The sequence below is a fragment of the Aspergillus welwitschiae genome (genome assembly GCF_003344945.1).
Source record: "Aspergillus welwitschiae strain CBS 139.54b unplaced genomic scaffold BDQ94scaffold_15, whole genome shotgun sequence".
Classification (NCBI taxonomy): Eukaryota; Fungi; Ascomycota; class Eurotiomycetes; order Eurotiales; family Aspergillaceae; genus Aspergillus; species Aspergillus welwitschiae.
This window is the reverse complement of record NW_020798709.1, coordinates 211,318-233,443: the sequence shown is the minus strand read 5'-3', so window position 1 is coordinate 233,443 and position 22,126 is coordinate 211,318. Positions and strand designations below refer to the sequence as shown.

The 22,126-nt window shown below is 50.8% G+C and overlaps 10 protein-coding genes across 10 annotated transcripts; 4 read left to right on the top strand and 6 right to left on the bottom strand.

Annotated features, from left to right (window-relative positions):
* Positions 1 to 3,157: 3,157 nt before the first annotated feature.
* On the bottom strand, positions 3,158 to 3,820 carry BDQ94DRAFT_30340 (uncharacterized protein). Its single transcript, XM_026775449.1, has 2 exons — positions 3,222 to 3,820; positions 3,158 to 3,164 (listed from the first exon to the last, which is right to left on the bottom strand). The coding sequence occupies exon 1, from the start codon at positions 3,715 to 3,717 to the stop codon at positions 3,364 to 3,366; it is 354 nt and encodes a 117-aa protein (XP_026626542.1). The 5' UTR covers positions 3,718 to 3,820; the 3' UTR covers positions 3,158 to 3,164; positions 3,222 to 3,363.
* A 1-nt stretch (position 3,821) lies between these two features.
* Positions 3,822 to 5,896, top strand: BDQ94DRAFT_30360 (cytochrome P450). The gene is made up of 4 exons (XM_026775450.1): positions 3,822 to 4,997; positions 5,047 to 5,351; positions 5,410 to 5,511; positions 5,584 to 5,896. Exons 1-4 carry the CDS (start codon positions 3,925 to 3,927, stop codon positions 5,769 to 5,771), a joined length of 1,668 nt encoding a protein of 555 aa, XP_026626541.1. The 5' UTR covers positions 3,822 to 3,924; the 3' UTR covers positions 5,772 to 5,896.
* A 49-nt stretch (positions 5,897 to 5,945) lies between these two features.
* BDQ94DRAFT_143230 (uncharacterized protein) lies at positions 5,946 to 6,346 on the bottom strand. The gene has a single exon (XM_026766192.1). It carries the CDS (start codon positions 6,331 to 6,333, stop codon positions 6,022 to 6,024), a length of 312 nt encoding a protein of 103 aa, XP_026626540.1. The 5' UTR covers positions 6,334 to 6,346; the 3' UTR covers positions 5,946 to 6,021.
* Positions 6,347 to 6,763: 417 nt separating this feature from the next.
* Positions 6,764 to 8,077, top strand: BDQ94DRAFT_143229 (uncharacterized protein). Its single transcript, XM_026766191.1, has 2 exons — positions 6,764 to 7,432; positions 7,512 to 8,077. Exons 1-2 carry the CDS (start codon positions 7,183 to 7,185, stop codon positions 7,538 to 7,540), a joined length of 279 nt encoding a protein of 92 aa, XP_026626539.1. The 5' UTR covers positions 6,764 to 7,182; the 3' UTR covers positions 7,541 to 8,077.
* On the bottom strand, positions 8,045 to 10,163 carry BDQ94DRAFT_170142 (uncharacterized protein; the record flags this gene model as incomplete). Its single annotated transcript, XM_026771424.1, has 5 exons — positions 8,045 to 8,832; positions 8,906 to 9,218; positions 9,275 to 9,546; positions 9,601 to 9,750; positions 10,148 to 10,163. 5 exons carry the CDS (start codon positions 10,161 to 10,163, stop codon positions 8,045 to 8,047), a joined length of 1,539 nt encoding a protein of 512 aa, XP_026626538.1.
* An 832-nt stretch (positions 10,164 to 10,995) lies between these two features.
* Positions 10,996 to 12,552, top strand: BDQ94DRAFT_178570 (cytochrome P450; the record flags this gene model as incomplete). The annotated part of the gene is made up of 1 exon (XM_026773151.1): positions 10,996 to 12,552. The coding sequence occupies one exon, from the start codon at positions 10,996 to 10,998 to the stop codon at positions 12,550 to 12,552; it is 1,557 nt and encodes a 518-aa protein (XP_026626537.1).
* Positions 12,553 to 13,459: 907 nt separating this feature from the next.
* Positions 13,460 to 14,278, bottom strand: BDQ94DRAFT_170140 (uncharacterized protein; the record flags this gene model as incomplete). Its single annotated transcript, XM_026771423.1, has 1 exon — positions 13,460 to 14,278. The coding sequence occupies one exon, from the start codon at positions 14,276 to 14,278 to the stop codon at positions 13,460 to 13,462; it is 819 nt and encodes a 272-aa protein (XP_026626536.1).
* Positions 14,279 to 14,749: 471 nt separating this feature from the next.
* BDQ94DRAFT_170139 (SDR family oxidoreductase) lies at positions 14,750 to 15,746 on the bottom strand (the record flags this gene model as incomplete). Its single annotated transcript, XM_026771422.1, has 3 exons — positions 14,750 to 15,317; positions 15,371 to 15,594; positions 15,663 to 15,746. 3 exons carry the CDS (start codon positions 15,744 to 15,746, stop codon positions 14,750 to 14,752), a joined length of 876 nt encoding a protein of 291 aa, XP_026626535.1.
* An 824-nt stretch (positions 15,747 to 16,570) lies between these two features.
* Positions 16,571 to 19,291, bottom strand: BDQ94DRAFT_170138 (Diacylglycerol acyltransferase family; the record flags this gene model as incomplete). The annotated part of the gene is made up of 4 exons (XM_026771421.1): positions 16,571 to 17,555; positions 17,607 to 17,999; positions 18,050 to 18,691; positions 18,741 to 19,291. The coding sequence occupies 4 exons, from the start codon at positions 19,289 to 19,291 to the stop codon at positions 16,571 to 16,573; spliced, it is 2,571 nt and encodes an 856-aa protein (XP_026626534.1).
* An 824-nt stretch (positions 19,292 to 20,115) lies between these two features.
* Positions 20,116 to 21,889, top strand: BDQ94DRAFT_159324 (cytochrome P450; the record flags this gene model as incomplete). Its single annotated transcript, XM_026769062.1, has 6 exons — positions 20,116 to 20,202; positions 20,249 to 20,344; positions 20,400 to 20,469; positions 20,519 to 21,074; positions 21,129 to 21,504; positions 21,566 to 21,889. 6 exons carry the CDS (start codon positions 20,116 to 20,118, stop codon positions 21,887 to 21,889), a joined length of 1,509 nt encoding a protein of 502 aa, XP_026626533.1.
* Positions 21,890 to 22,126: the final 237 nt, after the last annotated feature.

Sequence of the window (22,126 nt, the reverse complement as noted above, 5' to 3'; positions counted from 1 at the left end):
GGATCGCCAACTCACCTGTCCTGGCAATGCCTTCTAGAACACGCTCCACCTCAACCCAAAAAAGCCTCAGTTTTCATTAGGTACAGGGAGTGCCGGCTTGGGTAAGGCGGTGCCTATCGCCAAATCACCGAGGGTACCCGGGTCCCGGCCCGGTTGATGCCATTGGCCCTTGCCGCCGAATATCGTCTCCCCCTCGATTCGGCAGCCTGTTTTGTGTGGGAGATTAGTAGGAGTAAGTATTGATTCACGGTGTGTTGGACAACCTGGTGATGCGGGCGGTCATGACTCTATCTCGTTTCTTATAAGCCTTGAACCCGGGGTTGTCCACTCCTTTTGTTGGTCCCTCATTATACTCTCTACTCTTTCACTCCTTTTTACCCCGGTTCAGCGTTGCTTTCAGCGGTACATACTCTCCATCTATCTAGGTCAGTAGCTCCCCACCATTCCCCCATCTATACTCCCTTTGTATACTAACCACCCCTCAGTATACCACTCCTCCCACGTCGTTCCCTTGCTTCGACTTTCCTTTGTGTCATCTGCCATAGAACTGCTCTGCATCCAACCCCACCACTACATCTGATTCCCCAGTCAGGGCTAGGAGTGGCTCGCTGCTCGACAGCATGGATTTCGACTTCCCTGTTCATCAGTCCCTGCCCTTTGCGGGGCACCGCAGTCGGCTGGGTGATTTCCTGACGGCGGATGTGATGGTTGCTGCAGGTTCGGCAGCCTTGGTCACTCCTGCCGTCATGATCCTGGACAGGTAGGAGCTTCCTCTCTCGTTCACCTACCTGACTGTTGTACTGATCACCACCTAGACTGGTCGTTGAGAAGTCGTCGCACAACCAACCTATGCTCCCTGCCTTCCGCCGACACCTCTGGCTCTCCATCACACAGCCTGCCACCTTCCTGACCTCTCGACCCAGTCTGCTCGTCTGGTCGCTTTACACAGCCACCTTTGCGGCCGCCAATGCCACGGAGACCATCCTGGACCAGGTCTACCCTCACGTCGACCACGCTATGGCAGGGGTGGCCACGTTCATGAGTACCTTTGTGGTCAACTCGTCCGTGGGCATCTGGAAGGATGTCAAATTCGCCCAGCTGTTCGGTCACAGCAACCCCACCACTCCCACTCCTGCTCCCAAGACCACGACCTCTGCTGCTCCGTCCCAAAGCAAGATCCTCCGCTCGGTCAGCCGCACCATCCCCTTTGCCACCTACTCGGCCTTCCTGGTGCGCGATGCCCTCACCATCTTCGGCTCCTTCAGTCTCCCCGCCATGGTCTCGGCCTCCATCCCGGACTCCATCGCCTCCAGCGAGTACCTCAAGATCCTGTTCGCGCAGCTCGCCATTCCGGCCTCCATTCAGCTGGTCAGTACCCCAATCCACCTGCTCGGGCTTGATCTCTACAATCGGCCCATGCAACTCTCGGCGTCGGACCGATTGAGTCGGGTGAGCAGGGACTGGATCGGGGCGTCCCTGACGCGTATGTGTCGGATTATTCCCGCGTTCGGGATCGGCGGGTTCGCCAATACCGAAGGCCGGGCATTTCTTCACCAGCAATTGCGGCGATGTGAGGACTGATTTTCTGCCACGGCCAATCAGGACTTCAGAAATTCAGCTTGAATTCTGAATGACTCAACCATTCTTTCGTTGCCTGCGATAACCGCACCGAGAAAACGGGGCCCATCTCCGCCAGGTGGTCAGTCAAGTGTTGAGTTTCCCGATCGGGAAACCCTTCCGCCCATCGGAAAAGGGTGACTTTTCCGTACCCTAGCCCTAGCAATTGCCCTTTCCAGCCACCGCCAATCACCGCCCTGCCGTACCCGGCCCGGTGTGGCATCCGGAACGCTTACTTGGCACCTCTCGATACTCATCTTTTTGCTGCTGGCAGCAACACAAACCCGGTCACTCACTATTTATCTATCTACCGGATCCCCGCTAGACATGATCTGACAGTAGACTACTTGTTCGGCCATAACTAGTACGGACTTGTGTCCCAACTATCGGACTTGAGCTGGGGAGGATCGGTCAATTTTCCGAAACCGGATGAGGGGGGAGGGGAGGTATGACGCAGTGCCGTGTCGATCCAGGCGCGCTTTCCATCCCACTTGGGGTGGATTATGGATACGCTCTGTGTTTCACCGCCGGACTGGATGCGTCGGCATTTCCTCTTATCGTTGATGTGTGTGCATGTGAATATTTGTCCTGGCTCTCGGTGTATATAGGCTTCAATGCTAGAGAGAGCATTAACATTATTCTCTTCGATCTGATTAAGGCTACGAGTAGAGTGATGCTTGTCCGTTCTATTACCACTTCCAGAGGCCCTGAAGTAGTTATTCTACCTCTCACCAAACACACGAAAAGTGACAAACTAAGCTAGATCGTCACAACTTAATCAGTAGTAAAAGAAGGAATGTCCATGCCTACCTTAACCATCTATTTTTACCTACCAGACACAAATAGATACTTAGTGAAAAACCCAGATCGTGAATAATGTAATCATACCTCGGTCCTCGTCAAATATGCCCGACTTGGCTCACTAATTCGATTTCGGACATTGTGCGGGTGTTGGCTGAGCATAACACAACTAACACACAATGGCATTATTTATTAGTAAGTAGCATTAGTTGCTATGGGTGAGTTATGCTGAGTATAAACATGTCAATGACTAAGCGAGTATTACGGCACACCGGTCGGTTGGTTAACTATGTTATGAAGTAAGAAGTTGTTATTTTGAATAAGCTTTTTGTTAACTTTTTCTTGTTTTGACTTTTGTTTTTTTTTTGGGCAGGAGGACTCCAGTGTCTACGGAGGATATGTGAGCGTGGTATTGTAATAAGTCAGCATGGTGCATTGGTTAAGGTCTCTTATTGTCTCGGTCGGAGGATAACTGGTACTAATTTGGTCTGGTATTGTAGAGAAGAGCATATAAGTAGCAACTAACGTTGCTCTACTTGTTCTAGTAGGCATATTATCTGTGTTTACCTGTGGCAGAGAGGGATATCTCATGCTTGTGGAAATACGGACTCGCAGTCAGTTCGTTCGGTGGATTGAGTAGGTCGGAGAGGATGCTACGAATTGAGCCGGTTAGGACTTAGCGTAGGGCCGGTACTTGGGTTAATCGCGAATGTCTCAGCCTTCAAGATAAGCCGAGGTGTATATCCCTGAACCTATTAGACTTAGGAAGTTGATAGTAGAGAGCGGTGAGATGAGATGTGTACCTGTAGGAAATGGTGTGTGTCGTTAATGATAAACTGCACCCCAACCTGTTGCCGTGTTGTTAACTGAAGCACCCTGTGAATGTATTAAAACCGTAGTGGTAGGAGACTACTGAGTAGTTCAGGCCTCCCATGGAGTAAGCGTTCAATTTGAGCATTTGGATTGGTAGATCTCAGCTGGCTGAAGAGTGCGACCATTGGTTCGCAGTGAGTGCGCGGACCACCTCGATGCCGATGGTGGAAGAGGCCTGCATATATCCCACACCACCCAGCATGCAGCTAGCCTATAGCCCTCGAGACCGGTTTGGGGGTATTGAAAGCCTCGTTCTTCAGAGTACCTGACAGCGGCATGCGTGTACGTAGTAGTGCTGTCATATCTGTTGGTGGACTGCTGACCAACGGTTTGTATAATTGTCAGTGGTCGGATTGTACTATCATAGAGTGCCCGTGCTAGGATGATGCTTGAGTTGGAGCCAGACGCCAAGTGAAGAGGGGTCATCCACTTGCAGGGGTGTGCACGAGCAATGCAAGCTGACCCGTCTGCTGGCTCATCATGTCCTTAGTGCACCGACTGAGCTGCCGCCCACTGCTCACCCCGCTTGATTAATATAAAGCATACGGGACAGAGTAAATTAACGCTTGCCTGTATACCCCAGTTGCAACTCCAGTCGCAACCTCAGTTCTTGCAAGCCACATCGACCCGACCATGGTGTCCTCGATGCTGACCGCCGCTCTAGTGGGCGTGTTTTCGCATCTTACGTATTTCCAGCGAGGCGAGCATCAACTCTACGGCACCACCTATACGCAGGTTTTCGGTGTGCTGAACGCCACTGCGGTCGCTTACCTGCATGTGTCCTGGGGAATCGCATGGCAAGAGGCCCTGGTCACCGTCTCCTTGCATGCAGCAACCTATCTCCTTGGCATATTCAGCAGTCTACTGCTCTATCGTCTGGCGTTCCATCCACTGGGGGCATTCCCTGGTCCATGGCCCGCCCGAATATCGGATCTGTGGCTCTGTTCACAGATGAAAAACAACAACAGACATATCAAGCTGACTGAGCTGCATGAGAAGTACGGGCCCTACGTCCGGATTGGACCCTCCACTCTATCCGTCATCGACCCCAAGGCTGTCAACATCATTCATGGCCCATCTTCGCGCTGCCTGAAGAGCGGCTGGTACGACCACTCCCATCCTAACAAGTCATTGCAGACGAGTCGAGACCCGGCCGAGCACCAGCAGCGCCGGAGATTATGGAGCACCGCGTTCGGCAGCAAGCAGCTGCGCGGGTATGAGCATCGCGTGCGCAAGTACCGTCAACAGCTCGTGGATCGGTTGGTAGAAAGGGAGGGTCAGCCTGTGGACGTGACCAAGTGGTTCGACCTATACACCTATGACGTGATGGGAGACCTGGCATTCGGAGAGGGTTTTGGATGCCTTGAGCAAGGCGAGTACCATTGGGCCACACAGATTATGATGGAGACAATGGATTTTGTTGGCAGCAATCTACCCATGTGGCTGTTTCGAATGGTCTTGGAGGTTCCAGGACTCAAAAGTGGATGGTACAAGTTCCTGGATTACTGTGAGACGAGGCTGGTGGAGAGAATGAGGGTGAGCTTCCATCGTACTTTCGTCCCGTTCGGTGAGCTGACCAAACAGAACGAGCCTGATGTGCCCGACATCAGCGCAGCGCTCCTAGCACCCTTCAAAGGCAAAGAGCCTGGGAAGGAAGACCAGCAGTGGCTGGGAGGAGATTCGCGGCTAATTATTGTTGCTGGGAGGTGAGTGCTCCCCTGGAAGTAGTCACCCATGCCTGTCTCACACGGACAGTGACACCACCGCCTCGACGCTTGTTTCTTTGTTCTATGAGCTCTGCCATCATCCTGACGAGGTTGAGAAGCTTCGTGCCGAACTGGCCCCAGTTGTCAATGAGCATGGACGCCTTGGCGACTTTTACGACAGCGATATTGGTCACTTGGCACACCTCAACGGTGCCATCAACGAAGCCATGCGTCTATATCCGGCGGTTCCGTCGGGAGTACAGCGGATAATGCCTCCTGAGGGCATTACGGTGGATGGAGTGTCCATCCCAGGCAACACCACGGTTATAAATCCAGTGCTTGCGATGGGACGGTGTAAGTCAATTCCGGCGGGCAGAGCGGCGAAAGAGCCAGTGGACTAACGACGGACTAGCGGAATTGAGCTATAAAAAGCCGCTAGAGTTTATCCCGGAGCGGTGGTACCAACAGCCCGAGCTGATCAACGATCAATCGGCCTTTGTTCCATTCAACATCGGTATGTGTTCTGCCTAGAGTAGAGGCGATCAGACTAGGTTCATTGGCTGATGGTGAATAAATTTGATTTTAGGTACCTACAACTGCATTGGAAAGCCATTGGCTCTTCAGAATCTGAGGGCAACAGTGGCACAACTAGTCACGACTTTCGATGTACAGTTCGCGCCAGGAAATGCGGAGATAGATTTGATCAAACGGTCGAGGGATTGTTTCGTCTTGTATCACGGCGAACTGGACTTGATTTTCACACGGCGAAAGTAGACAGTTGGTGGTGAGCGACCGAGAGTGACGATCGGCCGGAGTGATTATTACGTCGGTGGTGTGGCAGAACGATCAAGGATGTTTCAGCTCCACCCGTGTTTCAGAATCCGAATACGGCAGAGACGAGGCAGTCAGCAAGAAGCTAAAGTACGTAATTAATGAAGTCCAAAAACTAGTATACAAGAACCACGACATTATTTTAAGATGATCGAGTCAGCCAGGTGGTCGATCTTGCTGCCTGGCTGTGCTGTCACTCAAGCAGACGGTGGGCACACTCAGACTTGCGCATGATGAGCCTCCAATGAGGCAAGGACAATAGTTGCCAGGCACCGATCCGGCCGATCAAGCTTTCGGGAACGGCGGAACCGCGTTGGCCAGTAGACCCGTCGAGACCAGGTGAGGAGCCCACCAGGTAGGCAGAACAAGACTGGTAGCGAAGACTGGGCACAATAATGTGTAAAGAAAGATATATCCGGCAACCAAACAATGTGAAGCAAGTAGAGGAGCAAACCGAGTATGCTGCCTTGTCGCGAGAAGTGAGAGTCACGACGCGGGCGCCCATTCTTCCCCTTCCCGGGCACTCGTGATCTGCGTATCGGGCGTATCTGTCGAACAATGCGAATCTTACCGACCACATCCTGGCACTCAGGTCGCCATTAGTCATTGGTGTTTTTCGGGGTGTTTTTTGGTCTTTCATCATCAGTCCCCTCTTCCAGGCCCACTCTGGTCACATCATCGGCCAATCATATACTCTCCAGGCACGGCCGCAGCCAATGGGGCTACTCTCTGCCAGGCTTTTGGGAGATGCCGGCGTAATGCGATGAAAGGGCACTGAATGTACCTTTTTACTTACCGTACACAAATACTGGCAGTGGCCGCGTGGGCAACCAGCAAACCAACCCAATCATCAGCAGCAGCAACTGAACCATCCAACCAGCTCACCACTTGACCCATTTATAAATAAACAGTGGAGCCAAAAACCGGCTTGAATTTTTCATCGCTGCGGGCTTATCAGCATTCTTATTCCGAACTCCTCCATCCCAGCGTGTCTCATCCATCCCTCCTGTTTCTCTTCTTCTTCCTCTTCTCCTCTTCTTCTCTTCTACCGACCGTATATTTACACTCACACCATTACCTCCTTCCTCCCTCCCCCGTTAGATTCCCCGCCCCAAACAAAGTTGATGCGTTAAACTCGGATCCGCTTATCCGCTTTACACATCACACCACTCACTACACACATACACACTTCCAACTCCATCCACCAAATACATCCACACCGGCAGCTAGCAACCAGCACAGACCACGGCAATTTGCGATCGCTGAACGCCACCATTTCTATACCATCAACAAATATCCCCAAATACCAATATATTTCTAGAGAGTTGGTGTATATACCACAAGTCGCTTCATCATGACCAAGCTCAGTGACTCGGCCATCATCGTCATCGTCATCGTCGTGTGCCTCGCCCTCGTCTCACTGGGGGCCGCGCTCACGAAACAATTCTGGCCTGAGGCCCCCCAACAACGCTACAACTATCCCGCCGAGCAACAATCCTACATGCGAACTGTCCGTCTGAAGAACCTGGGCATCTTCCAACGCGAGTCGATGAGTATGCCCGGGAAGATGCCCGCGCCGGTAGCGAGGGATGTAGAGTCAGGCTGTACGTTTACCCGTCAACCTTTGCAATCCGAATCATCGATCATTTTAGGTGTGGAACTAACGAATCGCTCGTTGCACAGACTCCGAAAATGAATCATCGCATTACTAGTCGCATCCATACCTTCCTTATTCCTCCGATGTCTTCGATTGATATCCTCACACTCCTTATCGCGGCCATCCTCGACTCGTGACCTACTCTTTATCTTTCCCTAAAAAGCGAATTCCCCAGCAAGCAAGCATCGCGTTAACCTCTACCGCATGTACGATTGACGATTACGCATTGTCCGATTACCACTTTGATTTTGACTTACTGATTGATGGACGGGACCTGAACCGAATGTTGTGTCTTTGCGCCATGGTGCGGTGTTGGAATTGGCGTTGTATCATATTATATCCTGGTTTTTGGTATATAGGTTGCTTTTGTGCTGACTGTTTGATTTGTGATTATTTATTTACCTTCTTGTTCATTCCTTGAGCTGATTGTTTCTGGTGGTGGATTGGAGATACATACCACTTACACATATATTCCTCCTACACGGTCAACAACATGGTTTTCAACATACTTTCCATCTCTTTAAACTCTCCAGCGCCAATCAACCACATACATAGCGACTTATTGACTATGGCTATTCCACACCCTCTCCAATCTCCTCTCCATTTCTACCCCAGGCCAATAATTACATTCCCCCCTCATCTCCCTCACGAACCCCCTCAACCTCTCCTGCTCCCCCCGATCATCAAACCACTCCGCACACACCACCACAGCAAACGACGCAATCACCATCCCCGCCGGCGACTGCCGATTCGACACTGCCACCCCGCAAACCTCCCACACTGCCTCCTTGACCTCCTTCTCCGTCGCCATTGTTATCCTACCCATCCTCACCCCCAACAGCGAAGGATTATACGTCGCCAGCAGAATGCGAATAAACCCCAAACTCTGCGCCGCCACAATTTGACATCCATCCAGATACCATCTATTCGGGAATCCTCCCCCGTCCCCATCGTCGGAGTAAACCGCTTCAAAAGACTCCGGACACGTTCTTACCCAGTCATCCCTCTTCCGCACTAACTCCCGATACGTCACAACACTCCGCGATGCCCCCTCATCAAAACAGAACTGGATCACATGCGCAGCTAGTATCAACAGCGCATTCACCCACTCATGATCCGCCGACGTAGCCCCCGGAGCAGGATACAAGTCCAATATATCCAGCGGAATACGGAACGGGCGCTGCTGCGTAAACGCCATGTGGAATTCCTGGCGCACGCCTACCCAGAAGGCGCTCTGCCGCAGACCCCACGAAGTAGAACTACCCGTAATAGTCGGACGGGCCTGCGCTTCCAGAAACACCTGCAAGCCGCGAATAGCGGTTGTCGTCGGGTGGGGGTGGAAGGGTGCTATACAATACATTACCCCTTAGTCCTCCAATCCCTACTTAACGGTGAACGGGTAGAAGGGGAAATTACATACTATCAAGCTCCTCATAAAACTTCAACGTCACCACCGCAGCAAGGAGATTCTCATCCAGAATAGCATTCGGCTCTGTACTCACGGAGCGGAGATGCGCGATGCATCGATTATGGTAATGCAGAGTGGAGGGTTCATCAATGGTCAGGCCATGAGGGAGACCATACCGGCGGGTGATATCCAGTTGTTGGTGGTGCGGGAGGGTGCTGAAGTGGCGGGCTGAGGCGGAGAGGACGGCGTCCAGGAGAGGGGGACTGGTTCGAGCACGTTGGGGGACGATTGTGGTGAAGCATTGGGATGGGTCGCCGATGTCGAACTTTGTACTAGAGTTGGAGATGTTTAATGTGGCTTGGGAGTTGGAAACTAACGTACCCATTTAGCTAGTGTTTCGGAAAAGTAGCGCAGCAAGCATGCTTCTTCTAGCGTGAGATGGGCTTGTGGAGCCTGGATGGGTGGACTCCAGGTTGTGGGGGAGGTATTGGGAAATGTTTCCGGGGATGATGTGGTCCATGGGACGAGAGGTGTTGTTGTTGTAGGGCTGGTGAAGGCGTCTGGTGTGGTTGGATGGTTTGCGGGTGGAGTAGATTCATGCTGATATAGAGCTGCCACGGCGGGGGTTTCGTCGACGTATTCGAACGATACGTCTGCGTATGTATGTTGGATCAGTATATTCTTGCAGTTGCATGTTACCAACGCACCTGTTGTGGATGGACTGCGCTGCTTTTGTCTCCCCGAGGCATACTCGTATTCAGCGCTCGTGCTGTTGAGGAATTTGAGCTTGGGTCGCGAGCGAATGCATTTTCGTCCGGCGATCTGGCATCTATTGCATGCTGAGCGGTTGTCGTCACCTGTCGGTGAATTTTTTAGCTATGTCTTTACTAAGTTGTGCTTGGTGGGTCTGGTTAAGATTCACATTTCAGATGATGTTCTGTGTGGGATCAAGATATATAATTAGCGTCTAAAGAGACAACAAATCGGAAAGAACCCCTCATACTTCGGCAATGCTGGCTGTAAAAAAAGTCAGTAAACTGTGATACTAGAAGTAAAAGGAGGGAAACAAACCAGGGATCACGCCGTGAAGGCATCAGTAATACTTGAGTGTGAGTGATGAGGGCAGAGTCGAACAAAGAGTAGATAGTATGTCAAAACGGGAGGGATTCGCCGAGGGTTGCCCCGTCAGTCAGCAGTTCAACCCCGCATGGACTACTTGTTTCTTATGCGGGGGTTCACCACCATGTTTCTTACCGACTTTGAGCTTCATGATTCATTCTTCATTCTTCATGTGCGTCACTTAGATAATGAGTGTAATTGAGGTCTAGAGTTGCCATTGTCGCTGATCGATCCCCGCATTCCACTTCGCAAAGACCCCCTGGTCCCCTAACCAGCCATGTCTCGTGTATTAGCGCGTGATGCGATGAGACTTGTAGATAAAGCATGAACTTCCATTAGTCTGACATGCTTGCTTCAATCGCCGTTATGCTGCACGAGTGTTGGACATGGTTTATTCCTTTTATGGCAGGGTAACAACCCCACTCCCCCGTAGATCGGTTATAGTGCTTCATAGTGTAGGGTTCTTGGTGCCTTCATATATCGGACGAAAGACGGTACAGCTGCACAGGCTCAAGTCTCCTGGCGTGAAGTACCTCTTTATGGTTTCAATGAAAGATGCAATCATTTCCCCCGAGGCTGTAGGGGAGCGTCTCCTACGGGAGGAAGAGCGTCAATGGCCGCTGGACGGAATCAAACATGCACTGAATTATGAGTGCTACCTTACTAAAAGTCGCAAAACAGAAATACTATAAGCCTCTACCAAGGCGATTCAGGGACTGTGCAATCATGCAGAGATTCTCTAGGATCTTGTCGCTGCGACGCATCGCCAACCAACGGGTCACTGCATGCCACCGCTTTGGGATCATCTCGCCGGCACTAACCGTTTTGGGGTTTGTTCGGCGAGTGCTTCCATTTCGATCCGGGCAGTATACATTACTGCAGCATCAGTATCATGCATCTATAACCAGAAGAACATATAAACTGGTTCATGTCTAAGACGAACTGAACATGTAGATGTGCAATTCAAAAAACCAATACGCAAAATGTACATCCCGATAGTCATCCTTCTTCTTAGCCTTCTCACCATTTACTATTTCATCATCCCCATCATCAACTACTTCCGCGACCCCAAAGGCTTCCGAAAATACCCAAACCTCACATTCTGGTCCGGCATATCAGATCTACCCCTCGTATACTTCTCGCACAATGGTATCCGCTACAAGCGTCTCCTCGAAGCACACAAAACCCACCCCGTCGTCCGAATCGGACCCAACTATCTATCCTATGCAGACCCAGATGCTATCAAAGACATCTACGGCCACGGAACAACCTGTACAAAAGACCTATTTTACTCCACCCTAGCCGGGCCACACTTCCACCTAGCCGATGTCGTCGACAAGGGAAAGCACGCTCGGAAGCGCAAAGTCCTTTCCAGCGCATACGCGCTCAAGAATTTAGAAACATGGGAATACAAGGTCGCCGACATGACGAACCGTCTTATCAAAGCCTTTGATGCACAATGCACTGATCCGTTACCTAAGGGTCATCGCCCACTTCAGAAGGACCTCACAATCGACTACCGCATGTGGACCAACCTGTTCACCATCGCAGCTATTGCGAACATTGGTCTAAGCGAGGACATCAAGTTCCTCGACCAGGGGAACGATCTAATCACATCAGAGTCAATGGACGGCACGACAAAGAAAGTACACTTCCGAGACTGCCTCTTCGCCACCGGCTCAGCAACAGCTACTCTAGTCTGGTGTTACGACTGGTATAAAACACTGGTGCGAGCTAGCAAGATCCTGTCTCCGACATACCACCGGAAATGGAAGCTTAACAAAGACTGGGATGGTATCGTCTACAACCGCGCCACGATACGGTGGAAGCGCTATCAGAATGGCGAGCGGCTTGATGATTTCTTCTCTGCGCTGATGGCAGATAAATCTAATGTTCCTCATAATCTGGAATGGGGCGAGATTGTTGCAGAAATTAGTATCATGATGAACGCCGGGTCTGATACAACCGCCATTTCGCTCAGCAATGTGATACTTCTCCTGCTGAATAACCCAAGGTGTCTTGAAAAATTGCGGGAAGAGATTGACGGCGTTCTGGACGACGATGAGATCGTCGCGCCATACGACAAAGTCAAGCATCTCCCGTACCTTCGGGCCTGTCTTGACGAGAGCCTCCGGTTGTACCCACCCGTGTCGTTTGCTCTTCCGCGACGTACCCCGCCTGAAGGTACTATGATTCTCTCCGACCATATTGCGGGTAACACCTCGGTCGGGATGTCAGCATATGTAGTCCATCGCAATGAGTCTATCTTCCCGGATCCTGAGGCCTTCCGCCCAGAGAGGTGGCTAGGGAAGAAGGGGAAGGAGCTGCAGCCGTATTTCATCCCGTTTAGTACTGGTGCTAGGGGGTGTATCGGACGCAATATTAGCTACCTTGAGCAGACTATCCTGGTTGCTTCGCTTGTGCATCGGTTCGACTTTGCTTTGCCGTATCCGGGTTGGGAGCCGGAGAGGCATGAGACGACGAATCTTAATTCCGGGCCGATGCCTATGAAGGTTTGGAGGAGGGATGTGGCTGCATAGATTCTCACTATTTTTTAATGAGTTCCTGCATTTATGATGGACTTGATGAGAGTCAGAATTCACGATAGATAGCGTATCATGAGAGTGGTGTTCCAATTTGAAGGACATTCATTTATCAAGTGTGAGAACAGCGTCCATTAACGTAATATAATCAGGCCAAGAAAGTGTGGTTCACGGATGATAGCCGGTAGATTCTATGGAATAAAGAGTAGAAGAGCAAGTTAGACAGGTTTATCATGGCCTGACCCCCTAGCAGATGAAGAGGGGACTTGTGAGAGTAGGGAAAAGGATTACCCTGCAGAATAATCACAATTTATGCCACCGCATTGGAAAGAGTGAACGCCAAAAAAATCCTCATCGCGGTAAAATGTAGTCTGGACATGTGGATCATGCATCCTTCGCCCTGCGCTTGTGTCTCGGAGGTCCCCAGTCGGTGCTTTCACAATGTCTAGTAGCAATGCTTGAGATATAGTCACGAGATACTGATGAAATAATGTTTATGAGTAACGCGTACTAAGTATGGTGAGATGACAATTACATGGCCATGCTTTTAGTCATCCAGATGGACAAATATCGTGGTCTTGGGGTAAACAGCGACAAGACTACACACTTATAATTATATAGTGGATATGATTACATCTATTTGTGGCAAGAAGAAAAATTCTTTTTTTATTGGCATTAGAAACCTTGCTACGGTAAAAGAAAAATAGCTAGCATTAAGGGTGCTACCAAGGCGCTGGGAAATGGAGCACAGCGTAAAATCAAAGTAAATGAATGACGATGTAAACATGCTATCGAGTCATATTTGCAAACGAGCACATCTTTGCGTTCGTTTATTCTGTCATTGTGTTTTCCAGGTAGATGATTATTTCTATCTCAGCATGACCTATATCCAACTGCACGATTGTCACGCTTCTGCCGTTTTGGTTTTCGCATGCATACGATCCATCCGCTTCCAACATAGCATTCCATTTCTGCCCAGATTAGCGTCGGCCAGTTCTAGCTCTTGCTGTGAGACAGGCTCCACTGGTCCCTTCATACTCAACGCTTTGAGGATGTCACATCCGAGGACGTCAAATTCCAAATGTACATTTAAAAATCTTCTTATCATCCTGTCCATGATTGAACGATTTAGCCAGTTTGCAACAACGTTCCAGTCTTGCTCTTTTCTGGCCAGATCCCTCCAGAGCCTCAGGTACTTTTTGGGGCCCTTTTCAGCTAGGTACCTGGGCTCTGGGCCCCAGACATATTCTAAATAAAGTAAGGTTTCTCTCTCTCCGTATTCTGATAACCTGGACCATTTGCAGACTTTTTCACCGTCTTTGACACGAGCCCGGAACTCAAGTGCTGTTTCAGTCAGAGCGACTCCCAGCATTTTGCACATATGGCAGTATCGAAGGAGAAGCTCGTCTGCCTTCTTGGGATCAGTTTCATTACCCTTAGCCTGCGTGGCAGGATTTAGCTCGGAGACATCCATCATGAGGTCTTCGAGCCAGTGCCAAAGAGTATAAACTCGAGCCCGGGTACTCAGTCTAGCCCTCACATTTGCACTCGCCAGCAACTGTTGGAGTAGAGCTTTCGCAGTACCAGAGCCTACTCTGTGTTTTCGTGGATGTTCAATCCTCTCTTCCGTGGCTACCTGCTTCATTCGCTTGGTATCCTGAGCTGTGTTGGCTGTCTCTTGGCATTTTCTCTTCTGACCGGATTCAGCGATTTCGGAAGGCATTGTTACTAGTAGTGGTCGAGGTTCTTGCATTAATGAGAAGCGGTGTTTCCTAGTAGGAGAGCTGGGGCACGCTGGTATAGAGGTAGGTAGAGAAGCGCGAGGAAGACCTGGTGTTGAGGAGATGAAGAGGATGAAGAAAAGAAGGAGGAATATTGTGGGTTTTATAGGCTGAAGCCTGAGGCCTCCGCTGGTATTTTCAGTCAGATGGTCAGTATGCCCTCACTAGGTAGTGATTTCGGATCTTACTTGCCTTGCTGCGTTCAGTTAAAGTATTTAATTATATTCAGCCTCGCCTTTCCCCCATCTTACTCCTCCGTTACCTCAGTCTCAGTCATATATGAAGTTCCGTAACCCCTTGAACAGACCATCACATTGTCAGGTATATAAGAGAAGTCACACAGCTATCAGGTTGTAGTAAAGATCTATCACAACAGACGAGTTCCCACATTCCCTCAAACAACTACACCAACCCTACTCAATATCCGTCTTCGACGTAATCCCATCCCACTCATCCCACACCTTCAACAACTCCTCACAACTATTCCTCACAATCCCAAACGTATCCGACCCCAACGGCAACCTCAATGGCAACTCCATCCCCTTACATCTCCCCTCCCCTTTCACAGCCTCTACCACCAACTCAGCACCCTTCCTCGGATCCCCCGGCTGATTGCCATTCCAATCCAAACAGCCATCATAAACCTCTTGATTTAACGTCTCGTATTCCGGCAGCCGAGTCGGATTCCGGTCCTGAATCACCCCGGCCGCCATGACCTGCGTACGGAAATGCCCGTACGTCAATATCGACACCCGGATATTAAACGGAGCCACTTCCATCGCGAAAGCCGGCACCATACCCTCAATCAGCCCCTTGGGGCCTACGTAGGGCCCCCCACAGGGAACGCCGTAGTAGGTGCCTACGGAGCCGGAGAAAAGGATGGTTCCGGTTTTGCGGGCGCGCATGTGAGGGAGAAGGGCGCGAGTGAGGGTGAAGGGGCCGAGAGCGTTGATGCGGAGGGAGTTGAGGAGGAAGTCGTCGCTGTGATTCTATTAGTTGGGAGTATTGGTGGGATGGAGAGTGTAGGGACGTACGTCATCTCTTCGAAGGTGGATATGTCGATGTACCCTGCGTTGTTGACTAGGACATCTATCGGTCCGTACTTGTCCCAGATGTCTTGAGCTTGTCGCTTGATCTCTTCTTCTGGGGATGCCATGTCGAGTTCGTAGACCGCTGCACCGGCATCTTTGAGGGAGGAGAGACGGTCGGTTCCGCTGACGCCTTTGCTGCCGCGGGCTGTGGCGATGACTTTGTCTCCCTATCACAATCATTTAGCTCATCATATGTCCCCTTTGTCGCAGTGTCTTTAGGTATAGAGATACCCACCTTATCCAGAATAGCCCGCACCAAGGCCTCCCCTAGGCCAGAGGAGCAGCCGGTAACAAGCCAGGTGAGTTGCTGTCCGGCCATGATTCTGATGAGCAGAGAGCAGCTGAAACGATGAGATCGAAATCTTCAGCGTGAGTCAGTTTCTTTTGTCTTATATATCTTTTAGTGGGATTACATTAATTAAACCCCACCCTTAGCTTGGATAGCCTTCGATCTAAACAGGTAGTACTGTCTACCCGGACAGCCAATTGGTAGAGTCCTTGTTAGGGCCGGATTTAGTTTCCAAGCCCCGCCATTAGGCTGAACGCCTTAGACTTGACCTTGTACGAATCATATTCAGAGTGAAATCATCCACGATGCACATAAGCGTCTAGAGTAATGCAGGGTCTATGCAACTCTACGGCGGACGAGGATTGCGGTCAAGGTGGGTGACGTCAGTACCTAGCAGGGGAATAAAGGCTTCGCAGGAGATAGAACACCATGACTGATGAGCTCGCCATGCTTCTTCAGGGTCGGGCCGAAGTCAGATCCAGTTCCACCAATTTGCTGTCTTTACTAATGTTACTATCTTCACCAGTATCACAGCTTTCTATAATGGCTTCGTACTTTAGCAAGACTCCGATTTCTAAGGTGGGTAGTAGCTTTAGATTTACTTATGCTCGATAGGGACTTGAAAAAGGTAAAGGTGGGTTGTGTGAAGAGACACAGATGCTCATAGAAATTAAGCAAACTCAGGTATCTTATTTGCATTTGCAAACATTATGTGTTCAAGTCCCATATCAGACAAATAAGGTGTCAAAAGGTATCAAAGCAATAAATATACTACCGCAATCCCAACCCAGCCAGCCAGCCAGCCACAAACATCAACATAGAATGAATTAACGGGTAGAGCGAAAAAAGCAAGATCACTCCACAATCTCAAACCTCACATCCCTCTCCACCCCAAATGTCTCCTTCCAATCATCCCACAGCCTCGTCAACTCCTGCACATACGTCTCATGCAACTTATCAACATACTTCTCATCCATATCCCACCTCTGCTGCACGACCTCAATCGGCTTGCCCACGACAACATTAAGCGGTTTCCTATACGGACAAAACAACCCAAATCTGCCCTTTGAGAACGCAACCCTATGACCCACCACAAACTCCCACACTCTCGCCACTAACCCCAGCGCCGACGATGACTTCGTATCAATCAAGTCAAACAGCTCGTTCTCGCCGAACGCAATGACAGGGACTAAATCCGCCCCTGTCTCGACCGCAACGCGTACAAACCCCTTGCGGATCTTGATCACGATCCCCATAGTGCCTGGCTTGGCGATGTTATACTCGCGGCTCCCGCCGACAGTGATGGCAATGGAACGACCCATTCCTCGCTCATCGTGACCACCGCGGGTGAGGTGCTTGATGCATGAGGTGCGAGAAACGCCACTTGCTCCCGTGGCAAGAAGGTATTCTCGCTGGAAGGGCTGGTAGAAGCAGTCATCTTTTATAAGGAGGGTATTGGTGAGCCCCGGGAAGAGGGAGGAGAAGCCGACGCCGTCGGCTGCAAAAGCACCCATTGCCCCGCGCAGGGCAATACCGTGCGGGTGGTAGCCGAAGATGTATTTCCTTCTTGGCGAAAGGGGAGCAGAACGGTAGAGGGTGAGGGGGAAGTAGGAGGCGAAGGTTTTCCAGATGAAGGAGGCGCGGAAGGCATCGTTGCGATAGGGCAATGTGCCAGATTTGTGGGCCTTAGAGAAATATTTGACGTAAATAATGTAGAGGAGGACAATCAGGCGGAGACGGGGGACCAGCAGGAGCGAGTAGCCCAGTAGAGGGAGGTGGAACCAGGTGGTGCAGAGGAGAGTCATGAGGGCGGATTCGACAACGTCGGTTAGGAAGGGTCTGTTGGATAGGTTAGACGGATGCGATTGTTTGAGAGACGGGAGGGCTTACTTGGATGCGCCTTTGCCTTCGGTTTTGGGCATCTGCGCAGTTTGGAGTGTCATGCCTGCACGATTCTTGATCTCGTACAGTGGTGGCTGATTTTCTGGGTCGGCTTCGGGAATGTGGATCGCTGTCGCCTTCTCCGGGTTACGTGCTAACTCTGCAATCTTTTCTGCTGCGGCAACGCGGCCCTCTTTCTTGCAGAGTTTGGCAATTTCTGTTGCCTTTTCCTTGTAGGAGCGGTTGCTCATCACCTTCAGCAGAGCCTTGCTCAGCTCTTTGGCACTGATGTTGGGAGCCCGGCTCTTGTTGCCATACACTCCAATGCCTAGCCATTCGGCTCGAGCAGCGTTCTCGTAGCAGTCCTGCCAAGCTGGAAGGACGATGTGGGGGACACCATTTCTGGAAGAGTTAGTATGCAGTCTAGATCATGGATAAAAGGGGTGGCTCACTGAATAGCTTCGTACCACGAGTTGGCACCGCCGTGGTGGACAGAACAGACAATCTGGCCCGTCTGCAACATGGCCATGGGCTCAACCTCGAACCATGGGCGGATTAGCACGCTTCCCTCATCAGTCTCTTTCTTGAGCGGCTCGATAGAACGGCTGTAGATGTCGTCTTCATCGTGTGGGTGTTTGGGCAGCTTCCATAGGATCTGCACCTTCTCGCCCTTCCAGGCATTGAGGAACCCCTTCAGGCCAGTTGCAATCTCCTCAGCGACCTTGGGATCAGGTGCATACAAGGTTCCGAGATTAACGAGAATGGTTGGGGCCTGCTTCAACCACATGTGCATTTGAGGGTCCTGCTTCTCGACGGAAGCGGTGGGGAGCAGGATCGGACCGGCAGGGAGGATGTTTTCTGGCATCTTGGTGAATGGCCAGTCCAGCTCCTTCAATCCTGGAGAGATATGGTATCTATCCGGACGCCAAGCATCGGCAAACGGAAAGCGGCCGTGGATCTTGTGCTTGATGCGCCATTCACGGATCTCCCGACGTCGCCCACTGCCGTGGTACATCTTAGCCGTCTTGAGGACAGCCATGATGTTGAGGGGGATGAGATGCCAGGGAATGGGGTAGGGGAAGCCAGTTCCAGGTCTAGTCCTTATTAGCATTTGACTAATCATATAGAGGGTAAGAGACTTACAGGGGGTATTTCCATAGAGCAGCTGAGTTGGGTTGCATCCCGAGTACGATGTGACTCAGGGAGGTTGTATTAATCAGGATGGCCGTATGGCCTGTGTTGTAAGCAGCATCTCTGCCTTGAAGGAAGAAGAAGTCAATTGCAATTGTCGATGGCTTGACATCCTGGATTATCTCGACACAGCTCTCGTAGATGTCGACATACTCCTCCTCTGTCCAGCCCCAGATGTCTTCACACAGAGACTGGAAGCCCAGCACGGCACCATGATATCCCGGGGGATGAAAGGCACCACGCTTGCCCGTGCGGATGAAGACATCGGTGTTGGAGGGACCCCTTACAGGGTGGAAGTGAATACGCGACCGGAAGGACTCGTCATAAGCATGTGCGTTGTCTGCCAAAAGTTTCTCCACCCGGCGCTCAAGGACCGGGAATGAGCCAATATGGACCTCAACGTCTCCTTGGACGAGGAGCTCGTGCGTGATTGCCAGGATGATGTTCGTTTGACCATGTTCACTGTTGGCCAGGAAGAGGACTTTGGTGGGTTGTTTGGACATAGTAGTAGAAAAAGAAGTATGCTCAATGCCAGCCCCGCTGGTTGAGCAGTCAATTATAAAATAAGAAAAAAGACTTCAAGGTACAACGATTGAGAGAAGCTTCGAAAAAAGGGTGAACGAATGACAAGAGACGGGTTGATGGACGAAACTGCAGTGAAACAGATGGACCCTGACAGTACTTAAGGCACATTCAGGGTCCGTGACAAGGGCCCTTTTAAACTGATGTTCTTGTGATACTTGCTGACTCCGCATTGTTTGTGGTTAATTGAGATAGGAGGTGCTTGGCGGAGGAGTTGTGAATTCACCCAAAATTGAGGAAATTGGGAAGGGCGCCGGCGGAGTTTCAAGCAACGCGACCACAAAATCTGGGGGTTTAGCTCCAACCCTAAACCCATCAGACCGTCTCCCTCCATCCATGGTTCCACGTCGCATCAGGATCGACATGGAGGGCCATACCCTCCAACAGGATCAGCTGGTTCGATCAATCCTCAGATCATCCTCAGATAACGGCGAGTTGCCGAGGAATTACCGCGAATGGAACCTGATCCGACAAGGTTAAATGAAGTAAACTAAAAAACACTGGCGGAGTTCCCAACCATCCATCGGCATACCCCTGTTGCCCTGCATGGCGGTCGCAGCATTGGAGACTGGATGGTTGAGCAAGAAGGATGGAGAAAGGAGAACCAGAGCGGATCCCAACCGACAATTGCTCTCATCCTCCGTATGGCGATACTCGGCCAGATCATAAATAGACCAAGTCTGAACTCTCCTGCTGCTGCTGTTTGCCCAGATCCAACTTTCACTCTCTCGTTTCACTCGTCAACATGGTGTTTGCGATGGCCTTGCCTTCGGGCCAAATGCCCGAGATTAACCCTAGCAACCTGTCCCTGCCGGTCATGGCGGCTGTCATTGTATGTCCTGCATTAACCTGGTAATAGAGCGTTGGCTAATTGTCAGGTCCCTTGGATATTCATTCTTTTGATCAAATTCCTTCCCAAGGGTCCTACCATTAAGGGTGTTCCGGGCTCTTTCCTCGATCTCTTCTGCTGTGGCGTATGTAGACCAGATCATCTTGACTCGACCTACTTCTTCCTCTAACGGCTTTCAGATTGCTACCAAGTTCAACTTTGTCACTGGACGGAGTGCGCACTACTTCAACTCTCTCCATGTATCATACGGTATGTTCATCTTGGCCAGTGCACTCTGATAGCTTCTAACCTCGAGCAGGAAAAGTCGTTAGGTTCGCCCCAGGACAAGCCACCACCAACACCATCAAAGGCCTTCGCAACATCTACGGCGCCGGATCTGGCAAGGGCAGCACCTTCCTCAAGACCGGCTTCTACAAGGGCATTTCTCGCCGCAACATCTTCACAGCCAGCGATCCGGTCTACCATGCTTCCGTTCGAAAGCTGTTCAACCCCTCCATGACTCCGAACAGCATGCAGGCTCATGCGAATGTGGTTCTGGAGTGTACCTCGCGACTGCACGATGTCATCAATGCCACCTTGAAGAGCACCGACACCATTAGTCTGAACCGGCTGCTGTATTGCCACTCTGTGGACACTGTCTCCGAAGTGCTCCTTGGTAAGTCCTTGGGCTGTCTGAAGCGAGGAAAGCCGTACTTCTGGACCGAGCAGCTCAGCCGCATCTTCTTCTGGGCTACGATTCGTGATCAGTTTGCTGGATCTGGCGTACCCACTATGATCAAGATGATGCTGCGCTACTTGATCCGGAAGGGAGTCCGCTCTCGTGCAGAGCAGGCTCGGATGAGACTCATTAACGAGTAAGCGGAATCCCACAATAGTGTGTTTGACACAAACGCTAATGCAAGTTATAGACAGTTGACTGCGTCCCACAACCGCCGCGACATCATGGTCGAAGTGATGGAGAGAGCCGCCACCAGTGACCTGCCAGTGGATGAAATTGCAGAGAATTTCTCAGCCATCATGCTGGCTGGCTTTCACACCACTCAGAACGCTCTCTGCGCCACCATCTACTTCGTTCTGACACACCCCGAGGCCCATGCCAAGCTGATTAGCGAGTTGCAGGCGGCGTTCGCCTCCCCTGAGGATGTTTCTGGAGATGTCGCCGCGAATCTACCCTACCTGAACGCCATTATCACGGAGTCCCTCCGTCTGTACCCACCAGTGCCACTGGGAGGCCCGCGCGTCTCACCGGGAGCCTATGTTGATGGGACTTACATTCCAGCCGGGGTAAGTGGCCTGACATGACCTGCTCAAGAATTGAGTTTGCTGACCAGCCAATCTGTCACAGACCGAGATTTGCACATCCCTGTTTGCGCTACACCACAATCCCGAATACTTCAACGAACCATATGAATTTATTCCCGAGCGCTGGACCGACCCCGAATCCACCGACAAAAAGGAGGCTGTTCAGCCCTTCTTGGTGGGCAGCCGGTCCTGCGTTGCCAAGTATTTTGCGAAACAGATGATGCAACTGACTCTAGCATCGTTCTTTCTGGAATACGAGGCAGAGTACATTGGTCCTGTTAAGGACTGGCAGCGGGAGAGTCGCTGCTACGCCTTCTGGGAGGTGCCCGATTTGAAGCTGAAGCTCCGGAAGCGAGAGGCTATCTGATTTGATTCCCAACTTAATTCTTTCTTTCACGAATTCCCCTCATCTTGACATGATTTTCCCATTCATTTCTTTAACCATTCCCCTTCACTTACTTTCTTTCATTTACACTGTGTGGACTTAAGATTCGATGCTATACCCAGACTAAAGTTTTGGTGCAACACCATAGTTTCCAATATACATTAAGGAACGAAAATTTTTTAAAGTTTTCATCCGAGGAATTTGATCAATCAAACCGAG